We start from the raw sequence: 14,851 nt of genomic DNA on the forward strand, positions 1-14,851 counted from the left end.
TGAGATAGGCGTTTTTTGAGTATAGCCTTCTTGGGTCATCTCAAAAAACGCCTATCTCAAAAAACGCCCATCTCAAAAAACGCCTATCTCAAAAAACGCCCATCTCAGAAAACGCCTATCTCAAAAAACGCCTTTTTCATAAAATGCCCACTACATTTAAAAAAAATAAAGCCTAATTTATAACTAGCATTTAATAGAATAATAAAATACTTGTCATTCATGATCTCTTATTTAAAACACAAATAAACAGTTACCAAATCAACCAGTCAATATACTATGTAAAAAGAAGGATGAAATGGTAAACTAAAGAGTAGCTGCTATATTAAGAGAATAGGGAAGGTTTAAATAAATGGAAAATGGGGGATGGGAGAAAATTATTGGAGGGAGAACTTATTAGAGGAAAGGGTTTGATTATTAAAGGTTATTCAAAAGTACATCATTTTTTAATCTAATAAAAATATGATGGAATATAGGGATAAGACATTAAAATAACCTCACCCTATTTTTTCCCCAAAATTCATCAACTATGGAAAGTAAAATCTAAAAAAAATGTTAAATTGCTTTATAATTTATAATAATTATTCTAAACAAATCTTTTTTTTTGAGGAACAGCTATATAATTCTGATAATATTAAAGCATATCAAACTCAATAAATAATTTGTATATTATTTGTGTATGTTAATAATTATAAAACATGAATCTAAAATTTCTTTTAAGCATAATAAAAACTAGAACAAAATTTTGTGTTTTCCAAACTATTTATCCTTTCCTTACACCCTACCCAAATTTCACAACCCTATTTTGAAATTCACCCAACCCAAATTCCACATTATCTTTATGAATATCTCTTAACAAATTTACTAGGTTTAGTCAAGTTTACAATATTTCAACTTGATGTTCTCTTAATTTATGATATAAGGTCAAATGATAAAGAAGATAAATAAGAAGTATGCTTTATACAGCTAATAGTTGTTCATATTATTGTAATATCTGAAAAGTAAACTTGGTTGTTTGCAGTAGATATAAAAAATAAAGAAACTTCAAACATGAATTAACTAGGTAAAAGTTTTTGTTATTTAATTGTGATCAATTTTCAAAAAGCAAACCTTTAGTATGTTGTTGCTCAAAATGCTTAAAAAAATAAAAAGTGCCTAAGGAATGTACAAGAGTGACATTATACTTCAGGGATAGATATTTCAATAAGAAGATTTATAATGTACATATTGTACAATATTCACAATACCTTCTTAAACTGACATGTTTTACTACAAGACAATTTTTAAAAATGTAGTAGGCATTTTATGAAAAAGGCGTTTTTTGAGATAGGCGTTTTCTGAGATGGGCGTTTTTTGAGATAGGCGTTTTCTGAGATGGGCGTTTTTTGAGATAGGCGTTTTCTGAGATGGGCGTTTTTTGAGATAGGCGTTTTCTGAGATAGGCGTTTTTTGAGTATAGCCGTTTTCTTTCCAACTTCTCCTCTCATCTCCCTCATTTTATGACGTCACAGGAACTAAAAGTGGTACAGTTTGGGCTTCATCTAAAAAAACTATTATAGCTGACTTACAGCTGACCGTTTGTATCAAACTGTGTATAACCAATAATGTGGTGGGATAGTTCCTATATTGTTTCTATTGGCTTTTATTTGAGTAATTGATCATCTAGACTTACTATATTTATTATTTGATCTAATCTAATTTTGTTTTAGAATGAATGGCCGCAATGGTTGGATTATTTTTCAGGGATATTTATAACATTTATTTACAACTTCTCTATCTATAATACAAAGTAGAATGATGTCTGTCTGTCTGTCTGTCTGTCCGTCCGTCCCTCGGTAACCACTGAACCTATCAGATTCTACTTTTCAGGGTATATACCTATTGGTCCTCTAGTGGTTTTAAGCTATTTTCTTGGGGTGTGGGACACCCTAAACCTCCCCAAAAATGAAACTCCCCCCCCCCCAAAAAAAAAAAAATGTTTTCTGGGGAAAATTAAACTACGGGCAGAACCAGTAGTACTTTTTTATTTTTTTTTATTATCTCTTGGGGCAAAGCACCTAGAGGCTAGGGGCTAAGCCGCTAGTAAGTCATACACTGCACTGCATAATTATTCCCTCTTTTTTATCCAGTACTTCCCTGAATCCCTATTCTTCCCTTTCCTAGTTTTATTTTTTCCTGTAAAGCTTTATGATACAAAGAAGTTGTTTTTTTGTCTGAAGCTAAAGATCTCGGAAAAATTGCTGGCTCGAATTGGTTGAAATTTTCTGTGGAGCTTTATAAATATCTTGGGGTGGTTTAAGGCTATTTTCCAAACCTCGATAGTCCTCGCCTAGAGGCTAGGGGTGAAGCAACTAGTATAATAAATAGTAGAGTAGATTTTGGATAATATGTTAATAGTACGACCTCAAATATACATACAAGTATAAAAAAGTCTACAAGTAGCAATGGAATGACCGCAAAAAGAAAGAAGTAAAAACATTTTCTCGTATTCATTCGAATCCGGTGGATAGGAACCGGTTCTCATCCATACGAAAAAACTATGTCTAGCATCGTATTATATCCAGTTTTCTACGAATATAGAAATGTACAATCATAAGATTAAAACCAGTTTTTTTAGCCGGTGCCTCCGGCACCCCGGGGCTAAAAAAACTAGTTTTAATCTCATATTTGTACTTTCTATATCCGCGGAAAGCCGTTTATAATACGATGCGATAAATAACTATTCTCGTATTCATTCGAATCCGGTTGATAGGAACCGATTCTCATCCATACGAAAAAACTTTGTCTAGCATCGTATTATATCCAGCTTTCTATGAATATAAAAATGTACAATCATAAGATTAAAACCAGTTTTTTTAGCTAGTGCCTTCGGCACCTCAGGGCTAAAAACTGGTTTTAATCTTATAATTGTATATTCTATGTCCGCGGAAAGCTGTTTATAATACGATGCGAGAAATAACTATTATTGAAAAGAACAGCAAAATGTTATTCATTTAAAAGGAAAAGATTTATAGCAATTTTTTTAAAATGTATAAAAAGCTAATAAGTCGCAAAATGTTGAGCAAAGCCACTTAACAATTGTTTTTTTTACAGTTACAATAAAAACGGTTATACGGACATTTCTTGTCATAGATTACCTTGGCTGTAAATATAATCCATAACAAGAAATAAGATATCTTAATTACTTTTTTCCTAAAAATCATGAAATCTTATCGTTGACGTATAATAGAAGCGCTGCAACTATAAGACTGGAATATCGTTGGTAACGTTTTTGTTCAAGTTTATGCCACTCCGAGTTTATGAAGACTTCAACTATTTAATGCCTTATTTAGCAAATATAAGACACGTTAGGAGGATTGAAGTACTTAAAAAAATGTTATAAAATTGTTTGCTTACAGCTGTGTCCCATCTCTGTATGACATTTAATTCTTCAGGTAAATATTTATTCCAGTATGGCTCCGAAACCAAATAATATCCGCTGGATTAGAACCAGTCCTCAGCCATACTGATAAAATCGTGTATAGTATCGTATAACAGACAGTTTTCTACGGATAATAAAATAAAAAATAAAAATAAAAACTTATAACAGTTTTGTTATACCAAAATGTTTAACCCGCGACCGTGGCTCAACACGTAGCGCATCCGCTCGTCGTCGGGAAGGTGATAGGTTCGAATCTCGGTCGGACACTGCGTCATACCTAAAGACGTTAAAAATGGTTCCCACTGCTACTATGTCAGATGCGCGACGTAAATTATCAGAATGGGGGGAATGCCTTTTTCGATCTTCCCTGTTTCATTTTTATGTAATTATTCTGGTTAAAGCAGCTTGTAGTGCCTAATAAAAAATTACGTCATACAAAGCAAAGGACCAATGATAGGCCAGTATGTATTATAATTGACTGATGGTAAAATAAATACTGGCCTATCATTGGTCATTTGTTTTTTCATGGCGTCTTTTTTTACTATGTACTATAAGCTGCTTCGTTCAGAGGTGAATTCTTAAAAAACTTTTGCCTCACTAAAATCAGTGAGGCTCGCTAAAATTTAGAGGGGATTTTTTTGCCTCACTGTTTTAGTGAGGTAGTGAATCAAAAAAAGATTTAAGAATTCGCCTCTGGATGCATTCAAAAAAGACATGTTTAAGGTCGATTCTAAATTTCTAGCAATTCGTAAACGGCATTAAAACAGTTTTACCTAAATTAATGTATTTGAAGTACTTTAAAACATTACACATGTAATATAAATATGTATAAGTATGTAACCATATTTAAAAGTCTGTAATATATATCTAATTTAACTAATTAGTTGGGGGGGGGGGGGGGGGGGAATCCTCTTAGAATCAAGTGAAAAAAGACCCACTCCCACCTTGCATTTTTTTGCAATAAAAATAAATTTGAAATTTTTAGAGAAATATCAGAAGCCTATTTTTTTCATGGTGTTACGGACTGAAAGAGGGTCAAAATTATTTATAGAGTAGCTTCGCTATTATCCAAAAAACAATAATACTTTTTTCAATTATGCTTATTCATACGAGTACTTAAAATATGAAGAAAAAAGTTACGGGAATAGTACCTGTCATGGCAACGACCCTTAAGGGGCGATTCGTCGTATTTTCAAAATGGCTTTTTATAGGTTATTTTAGGTTAGGTTTTTTTGGGTTAGGTGATTGCCCCACAGGATTAGACAAATGGCCCCGCAGGGTTAGGGCCCCCCACAGGGGCTAGAAATAGGAGAAAAGCTTCGGTGAAAAATACGAAGAATCGCCCCTTAAGGTGCGTTGCCACGAAAGGGACTATACCCAAAATGACATAGGGAAATAAGATGGGTGGGGTAGCTTGAATAGACTATATTAAAAAAAGAAGATTCTGTTATCTAATTTTACAACTTTACTACTCTAATTAAATGTTTCCTTTAATGGATATATTATTACTTGGATCTTACATCATATTTTCATGTTCTATGATAAAGTGAACCCTGTAGGGGGAAATTGCAACCTAAATTGACGACAATTTTTTCTCCATAATGTCCACGTATATTCTACATCCATTATTTCTTTTTAACCATGGGAGGGTAGGATATTCCAAAACAAGGACAATTGTGTCTATTAGTTGCGCAGAAGTGTTAGTCAATTGTTATCTTGGATGAAAAAGAACAGTAAACTGTTAAGTAAAAATACAGGGAGTTGGTCGAATTAAGAAAACATCTGAATTATAGAGTAGCCGGCTGCTATTGTTAGCTTTTTCTATTAAAATTCATATTGTTTGATAAAACTGCGCCCTTAGATTAAGGGGCTCTGTATTCAAAGGAGCAAGGAGGGAGGAAAAAGCATAAAACCATTCGTCAAACAGTCCTTCACTTATTAATGCCTGTTTATTTTTTGCATATGAAATATATGTGAATATAATGATAATTGAAAGTTGATTCATTGCAATAGATACAGAATAAACGTGGATATTAAGAAACTCATTCATTTGTTAGTTCGTTTCGTTTATTTAGTAGAAGGGGAAGGGATAGCGGTAAAGGGGGTTGATTGCCGGTATCGTTACTTTAGCCCACAACGAGTTTCACTTTATTGGAGAACATGAAAATCTGGTGTAACATCCAAGTAATAATAAATCCATTTTCAATTTGTACATCCGTAAATTTTGTCTGTCCATTAAATTTTTTTTTTTATAAAACTTGTCTCTGAACAAATACACTAGACACTTTTAATTAAGTTTAATTCCAGTCATACAGAGATAGGTTAAGTAACAGTAACAAGCCCTTTTCACTCCACAGGGGGAGCATAGGCCGCTGACAATTTGTCAGTGTTTCTGTAACAATGTGGCTTTTTATGGATATGGGATAGGGTTGTCAGCCCTAAGCCCTATGATTGCGGTGTAAAGCATCCATTTGCCCATCAGACAACCAACCCTTTGATTGCACGACCTTTGGCTGAGAAGTCCTAACTGTGCATGGTATTGAGTTGCGCCTGTTTTGGGCCAAGGCATTCCCCCTACTCTAACTATTTATGTCGCGCACCTGACATAGCAGCAGTAGGAACCATTTTTACCGTCGCGGTTATGACGCGGTGTCGGACCGAGATTCGAACCTATCACCTTCCCGACGACGAGCGGATGCGCTACGTGTTGAGCCACGGTCACGGGTATAGAGATAGGTTAAGGGACATTAAATTAATCTTCATCTAGATTGATTTGTGTGGAATAATGCTTTTGTTATAATTATAGGGAGATAAAATGGTTGTGGATTATTTTTCATTTCGTTCTCCCCTCCCTCTCTGAGTTTAATTAGAGATGAATTTAGTTTTATTAAACTATCTTTTCACTTACAATATATCTTACAATAAACGTTTATATTTTTTCTATTCACCTATCTACATCTATTTATGAAGCAATCTATCTTTATATTAATTTTATAATCTATTCATCTATCAATCTATCCACATATCAATTTTATCATCTATTCATGTAGAAATCTGTCAACACATATAAATTTTATTATCTATTCATCTGTCAATCTATCTACATATCAATTTTATCATCTATTCATGTAGATATCTGTTAACATATAAATTCATTCACCTATCAATTTCAACATCCACTCATCTATCCACCAATTGATTTATTATCTATCCCTCTAACAATTTATTTATCTATTCATAAAGTATTCTAACCACATATCTATAAATATATCCACCTACTAAATTTGTTACCTACTTATCTATCAATCTATCCGCATATCAATTTAATCATTTTATAACAATTTTACCATATATTTAACTTACAATCTATCCATATATTAATTTAAACGTTTATTAATCTATCCACCTACTAATTTTGATTAATGAAGCAATCTCTCCACATATCAATTTAAACATCTACTAGTATATTTTAATGTAACAATTTATTTTATTTTAGTAAACTTCTACATCTACAAGTTGAAGCATGGTGGCTGTACGTCAACAGAACACAGGAAATGACAACAAACCTATTTCCTAATATTGTAGAATAGCTTCAAAAACAATTTGGCATGGAAATGTCTGTGGTGGTTGTCATAAAAATTTTCTTTCTTTAGGAATCTTAAGGGGTAGAGCAATGGAAGAAAATAGTGAAATATAGGCCCGTGCTAACAAAACTGGGATACTTTTTATAATTCTTATTTAAATATTCGTGGAAAATTGTCTGACATACAATGCTATACATGATCAAATAGGGAACTAAATTGTTGGAATATATTTAGCAGAAGTTCTCCAACCACGGCAGTAACAACTATTCTCGACACAGAAGCTCAAAATTCGCAGGTTGTTTGTTAGGTAGTTTTTTAGGGGGCGCAACTACTATACAACTTTGGTATATACGTCCGACCAACCCTTATTTGGGGTGTCTTTTACAGTTAGTTTTGACTTCTTAACACAGATGCTAAACAACCCGAGAGTTTTTTTTTTTGGGGGGGGGGGAAGGGTGATGAAAAATCTGTATAGGTAATAGGTTAATGGAGGGGGGGGGGGGCACAATATGGCACTTTCCCTTATCATAAGGTTTACATGTTTACCTTCTGTACACCATTATATAAAATTGGTCATGAAATGATGTCTTCGAAACGATTAATATCCGCTGGATTAGCACCGGTTATCATGTTTAGCATCGTATTACAAAATATAATAATAAGAGCTAACAAAACTAATTTTAATCTTATAATTTTTAATTTTAATATCCGCTTAAGCTGTATATGATACGATGCAATAAATAACTAATATCGACACTACGATATTCCACATACTAACAACTTATCTTTACTGGGAAGCTACTCTACAACTCAAGTATGTCCGTGAAATGAAATGTTGAGACATCTGTGATAAATTTGTCCGTCCAACATGTTTTCTCATTCGTTAGCTAGAATCTTTTTGTCGATACAAACTTATCCAGCAATAAAATGAACCTACAGGAAGGGGTGGAATTTGAACAAAGTAGCCTCGGACAAAGTAGCCTCAGACAAAGTAGCCTCGGACAAAGTAGCCTCTGACAAAGTAGCCTCGGATAAAGTAGCCTCCAGACAAAGTAGCCTCTAGGACAAAGTAGCCTCGGGACATTTACTTAGGAAAAGTAGCCTCCTAAAGAAAATACATAGGTGGTATAGAATTTCGTGAATTTTACAAAAGTTGGTTGGTAGATTTTTACAATTTTTTAATATTGTTTTTATAATTTTAATTATTGTTTTTTTCTTAAGTAACTGTCCTGAGGCTACTTTGTCCTAGAGGCTACTTTGTCCGGAGGCTACTTTGTCCGAAGATCTTTGTCCGAGGCTACTTTGTCCAAGATCCGAAGGGATGTATTTTAATTTATCGTTTTTTTTATCTTATCTACTTTAGATCATAATTTAGCTCAAAATAGATGTTATTCTTAGAATATATTTTGTTAAAATTATGAAGTGGTATTGTAACCAAATAAGTTAATATTTTAGAAGGGCACTTACTCTATGTTTAAGGTGTATTATGTAAGTCCAGACAAATGTACGATATGGACCACTACTAAATGATCACATATTTGGGTTGTCATTGTTAAAAAAGTCTAAGGGGTCAAGCTGATAAGACAATGGCCGATAAATTGACTTAAATCCTCAATGATCATGCAAAAATTACTACTTCTGTAGACAAGAATTAGTGGACGAATTGTTTAGACACTCAACTTAACCAATCAGAATTCAATAAAGTCACCAAATTTGTTAAGATAACGAATAAGAAAACTTTATTAAATTTTGTATAATTTTTGGGGACTAGTGTAATAAACAAAACAGTCTAGTGTCCCCTCCCTACCTGCCAAGGGATAAAGTAAATAGTAGAATCCCCCCCCCTTCCCTTTTTTCTCCCATGCTTTGATCAGAACCAAAAAATTATTAATTAACCCTCCTTTTTTTTTGGGGGGGGGGGGGAGCTGGTAGCTCAAATCCCATTAACGCCCAAAGAATGTATTTAAGACTTTACGCCCACATTAAAATATAAAATTTAAAATTACATAAAAAGATTAGTTTCAAAGATAGTTTCAGAAATGCAAATGAATTTTCAACAAATCAAAATAATGGATTTTCTGTGTTTTAGGCAGAATTTGAACAAGGACATTAATAGCTCTTAATACCAAGCTATGATAAATCATAAAAGATTTAATAAAAAAATCTTGGATCGTGTGAAGAAAACGAAGTTGCGGGTTTCATCGTATATTTACAGTAACTTTTGAAAGGTTATTTTTTAGGTTAAGTTATTGCCCCGCAGGGTTAGTCAATTCGCCCCGCAGTGTTAGAGCTAGAAATAGGCGGAAAGCTACTGTGAAAATATGACAAAACCGGCAACTTCGTTTCCTTCCATGAACCAACCTTTCCCTATTTTATATTGGTTTGTGATAAAAATGGATTTTTATGGTTGTCTTACTCCCCCCCCCCCTTACGATTTTCAAAATAACCTTTAATGGACTAAACTTCCTTAAATCTCGGGTAGATCAGTTAAGCCGTTCAAGAGATCTTTTGGGAGATCAACACGCAAATATATCTTTTTAAAAGTAGGGTAGAAAGGTTTTGTAATGAAATATTACTTGATTGGAAGGTTGCGTGATTTTTACAATATGTATTTTTGTTCTGTCACTATTTTAATCGATTACCTTTAAGTTCCGCAATTAAACGGGTTTTGTTTCAAACCCCTAAAGAAAATTCTTGCATATGCGACACTTAAAAGTGTTGTAACAGTTAGGTACGCATAGCAACTCTATAATCGTTACGTAAGTATGTCCGTTGTATAGAAATTAGGTACTCTTAAATTACAGTCAGACAGATAAATTATGTTGCCCTTGACCAAAAGTTTTTAATAATTCTTTTTTAAAATTTTATATCTTTTTATTAAAATTTTTAAAAAAGCTCAAATTGTCAATTATTTTTACACCATAACTCTAAAGAAACATAGATAAAATGTAAAAACAAATAATTAAAGGCGATACCTAGCGTCAAAATTGTAAACTACATAACATACAAGTTTCGTGATTTTTTCATTTTTTGTCATATACATTATGTTTTTCTATCAATAATCCACAGATATCAAGCCGTTTTGTTGTGAAAGCGTATTTTCTCGACAATTAACGCCCAAACGTTAGTTTGTCATAAAAACAAATGGTATTTTTGTATCATTTAGGAATCTTATATTTTGCAAAATTTTAAGTTGATTAAAAAGATTAGCCAATAAGAAATATTTACATTCTACATATCTTATTAGTAAGGTTTTTTTTCTGTAGTAACGAATCTCGCTAATAGCTAAACCGATATGGTTCTTCCACAGTAAAACTATTAGAGGCTTCTAGGGGCGTAGCCGCTAGTCCTATCATATAAAGTAGTAAGCTTTTTTTATATACATGGAATTTTTTTTACTTTTTCTTTTTGCATTTCAATTCAAAATTACAGCCCCCCAAAATATATAAATAGCTAACTATCTCTCTGAAACTTACTATCTATCTTATTATCTAACCACCCATTAACTTATCTTTTTTTCAGGTTGTACTAAGAAAATTAACACTGGAAGAAACTCGAGATTCTCTATAGAAACATATATTATACCTACTTATATAGTAGCTGTGCTACTTTTTATAACAGAAAACTGTACAAGTGAAAAACTGTGAATAAAAATATTTTCTTTAACCTCCAGGATTTCCGCTTTACAGAAATGATCATTTATAAGACACAATGTTTAATTTGTAGAATAGTACTGTAAATTCAGCTTTCCTTATAAGCAACAAAGAAAATCTGACCACTAATTTTACCTGGTAGAAAAGTTGGAGGCAAAATTGTATTTATTTGTCTGTATTATACTATACTATTTTTAAAAGTGAAGCTTTTCTTTGATTAGGGTCGGTCCGTCCGTCCGGAACGGTAAGCTCTTTTAATTAATTTAGACATGTTAGAATTGTACGAATGATTTCAAACTTTGCATAATAATTCCCATAACAGTTAGGCGCGATTAAGTAAGCGTATCAACTCTAAAATCGTTACCAGAAAGTTTGTACGTCCATTTAATACATGCAGATTTCTTACTTTTTTGACAACTTTTTAAATGTGATCTATTTATCTTATTTATCTGATTTTTGTAATACTAATTCCTATTACAGCAAGGTACAAAGTAATGAGCGAAGCATTTCTATAATCATGTCCTAAATATGTCCTTAAACAGTATCCTGTATTTACCATTTTTACAATAAATTTACTTTCAATTTTGTTTAGACTTAACATTTATATTCTGGGTATTCAGTTCTGACACTCTACAAGTGTTAATGTTCGTTTGTCCTACCTTTTCATAGCTTCGCTTTTATGAATGTTGTCATCCTTGTTTTATAAATCTTCCTCTTATAAAAATCTAATGTGATTTATTTTTAAAAAGGAGAGAAAAAAGTACTAAACCTAAAAATGACCAATTTCTACCGATGAAAAATGTATATGTTTATAATATGTTAATTAGAAGTGTATATCGTCCTAGAAATAATCATTACAAAAATAAATTGTATCATGCAAAACATCTCAAAATTTAACATGTATACATACTTACCTAACGGGCACTAATTGTATTGGCTTAATTAACATTAAGTAAAAACAAAACCAGTATACAAAATTAAATGATTTAATCGAGGCTTTTTATAGTGCTGATAAAAATGGCTTCATTCTGGCCTACCATTGGTCAATTACTATTATACTGGCCTGTCACTGGTAATTTAGTTTGTTTATTGGTCTATCATTGGTCATTTTTATTGTATGGCGTCATTTTTTATATGCACTACTAATGAGCTTTGATTGGTTCTACCACATAATGATTATACTTCATTGACTTTTCCTTGACCAAATTGTTATGCAAAAAAATTTAAATTATCTTAGCCGTCCGTCAATTTACTCAATTTTAACGAATGTCCATTGTTTATATTACTTATAGCAAAGCTACGCTATAATTAATTTTATTCCTATTAGTTCTGTAAGATTATAATACCTAAAGTACAATTTACTCCGTCAATTTGTCTATTAATCTTAAAAATATATTTTTTTGATGATACCAATGATATAAATGGATATAGATTACGTGGATATTGTGACAGGGGAATATTTGTCATAAATTTAGGTTGCTAATATAGTCCTCAGATATTGGTCAATGCGTTCCTCCATGGTCAGGGTGGGATGGGAAATGTCATTAGGGAGAGGGTATCGTTAATTTAGCCAGCTGGGAGAAACATTATCAGGATTTGAGAAGATCCCTAACAATATCAGATCCACGTATTCTTTATCCATTCTAAATATTAATTATATATTTAATTTGATTACAGATGCATTTTTAAAAATTTGTCTATTTTTTGAAATTTTAAAGGTTTAAAAGTTTTGATAGGACGATGTGAAAATTGTTGGTACTTACCAGAAGGGTTAGGGACATTGGATTTTAAATTTAAATGGTACCCAAAGTTTTATAATCATGGTTGGTTACAAACTTGCAATGTCAAAAATTTTAACAAATGATTTTGATTTTAGAGTATTATTGTTTGCAATGAATGGGGATCTGTATACAGGGGCGTCCAAGCTTTTTTTTTGGGGGGGGGTAATTCGTAGTTGGGGGGGGGGGGGGGTAAAATGGCGCGCGAAAAAATGCTTGGGGGTGGTAATTAACCCCCCTGAAATCTGTTGGCAGGGATAAATTTAGTTTACCCCTCCCAAAATTTACCCCCGGGGTAAAATTTTTGGGGGGGGTAATTTAAATTTTATTAAATATATAGTATTAATATGCGCGCGAAGCGCGCAAATTTTTTTTTTATTAGAGATTTTTTATTTTTGGGGGGGTATTTACCCCCTCCAAAATTGTTTGGGGGGGGGTAAATACCCCCTCCTAAATGGTTGAGGGTGCCTACGGCACCCCCAGGGTAGGGGTAAAGTTTAAATGGGGGGGGGGTAAAATGAAAAAAAATTTGTTAGGGGGGATAATCGCCCCATTACCCCCCCCCCCTTGGACGTCTATGTCTGGACTCTGTATATCAATTTATCGTCCATTGCCTTATCCCTTATGGCACCTTTCACAAAAATCTTTTGAGACACACTTGAATTATATTTAAGTAAAATGAAATAAATGAAAATTTTGACAAATTTGCTTTGAATCTTTACAGAATAACTTTACATATTTAAACAAATAATTCGAAATGGAAAATAAATATTTGTTTGAAATTTTTGTATTTTATTTATATATACACTGCGAAAAAATGTAAGAAATTATTTTTAAGGTTTATATTTATTTTTCCAATTAACTTCGAATCATATGGGTTTGTCAAAAGAAAGGCTTTAAATACAAATATTTTTTTACAGTATTTTTGTTTTTTAGAATTAAATTTAAACATTTCAAAGAGGCTTTTTTACAGTGTCTAAAAAATGACGTCATTCTGACTAACCATTGGTCAATTAAAATGTATACTGGCTTATCAATGGTCATTTGTATTGTATGGTACGCCATTTTTTATAGACACTTAAGAGAGATTTCATTGCAAAAGAGCTTTTTTTACAGTGTAAAGAAGTATTATATAAAATATTAAAAATATAAAAGAATATATTTTCTTTACATATTAAGCTTGAATCATTGAATATCTAATGAATTATAAAAATGTATATTTCTTAATGTATTAATTTATATAGATTATAGAAAATAAAGATATGAATATATAATTATTTTGTTACTTTCCAAGAACAGTAGTTTATCGCATAGTATTATAGACAGCTTTCCGCGGATATAAAAATGAACAATTTTAAGATTGATCTAATGATAATTATACATTTTTATAATCGTGGAAAACTGGATATTATACGTTATTATAATTTTTCAGTATGGATTAGAACCGGTCTCGGTATTGATCGGTTTCGAAGCGATACAGGAATAGTTATTCATCGTATCGTATTATTGACAGTTTTCCGCGGATGGTAAAGATTAAAACATTAATTTTATGATTTTTATATAATTATCAGTAATAAGTTGTCTAAAATACGAGACGATACATGGATCTTTTAATATGAGAACCGGGTCTAATCCTGCGGATATTTAGCAGTTTTTAAGTCTAAAAGGAAAAGCTGTTCCACAAATTTTACATGTTTCTGAAGTTTTCTAATTAATGGAGGTCTTGGTGTAGTTTTAAGCTATTTTACTCCTCCCCTTTAATAGACGATAGGGGCGCAGCAGCTAGTTTGGCTTATATTGTATCATATAATTGTTTGTTCTGAGGGAATATTTTTTATATGAACAACAAAGAAATTATAAGTTTTAACATATGTGGGCTTCCATAGTTTTCAAACGAAGGGATATTTTCACAACAAGGATAACAAGGCCGATAAATTGATGCACATACCCAATGATTATACACAAAATTACCCCTTCTGTAGATTAAAATTAGTGGTTGAAATATTTGAACACTCAACTTAATGAATCAAGTAATAAAGATTCACGAATATCACGAAGTTTTAAATACAACGAAAAAGAAAACGTATTTATAAAACTTTAGGGACTAGTGTAATAAACAACCCATTGTCCCCTGATAAGAAGGTCAATAAAATCAGCGCAAAATTAAGACAAAACAGCATTTATAGCAAGAACATATGATAAAAGCAGTCAAAAAGCAATCCCGACCCCTAATACTGTTTTATTCCGAAATATGCATATTAATATGTTTTAAAAGGTGTCTTAAAACTTTGGGTACTATAGATAAATCTTGATTAGTTGGTCCAAACCTTCCAACTAATAAGCTTTATCTAAAGAAGGGTTAATTTTTCTACAATCGTGATGTACAATGTATATTAATGTATCTTCCATTATCATATC

At 32.1% G+C, this 14,851-nt stretch overlaps 1 protein-coding gene across 1 annotated transcript in view; it reads left to right on the forward strand.

The window, feature by feature from the left end:
- LOC145331763 (uncharacterized) overlaps positions 1-12,470 on the forward strand; it is a 31,144-nt gene extending 18,674 nt beyond the window's left edge. The window contains exons 7-11 of the mRNA XM_080176602.1: positions 1,707-1,737; positions 3,393-3,431; positions 6,915-6,966; positions 7,237-7,297; positions 10,525-12,470. Of these exons, the coding sequence (XP_080032728.1) occupies positions 1,707-1,737; positions 3,393-3,431; positions 6,915-6,966; positions 7,237-7,297; positions 10,525-10,572 (231 nt within the window). The 3' untranslated portion in view covers positions 10,573-12,470. The remainder of the gene's footprint in view (positions 1-1,706; positions 1,738-3,392; positions 3,432-6,914; positions 6,967-7,236; positions 7,298-10,524) is intronic.
- The last annotated feature ends 2,381 nt before the right edge of the window (positions 12,471-14,851 follow it).

Source organism: Acartia tonsa, chromosome 11 (genome assembly GCF_053477335.1).
Source record: "Acartia tonsa isolate MP-2025a chromosome 11, ASM5347733v1, whole genome shotgun sequence".
Lineage (NCBI taxonomy): Eukaryota > Metazoa > Arthropoda > Copepoda > Calanoida > Acartiidae > Acartia > Acartia tonsa.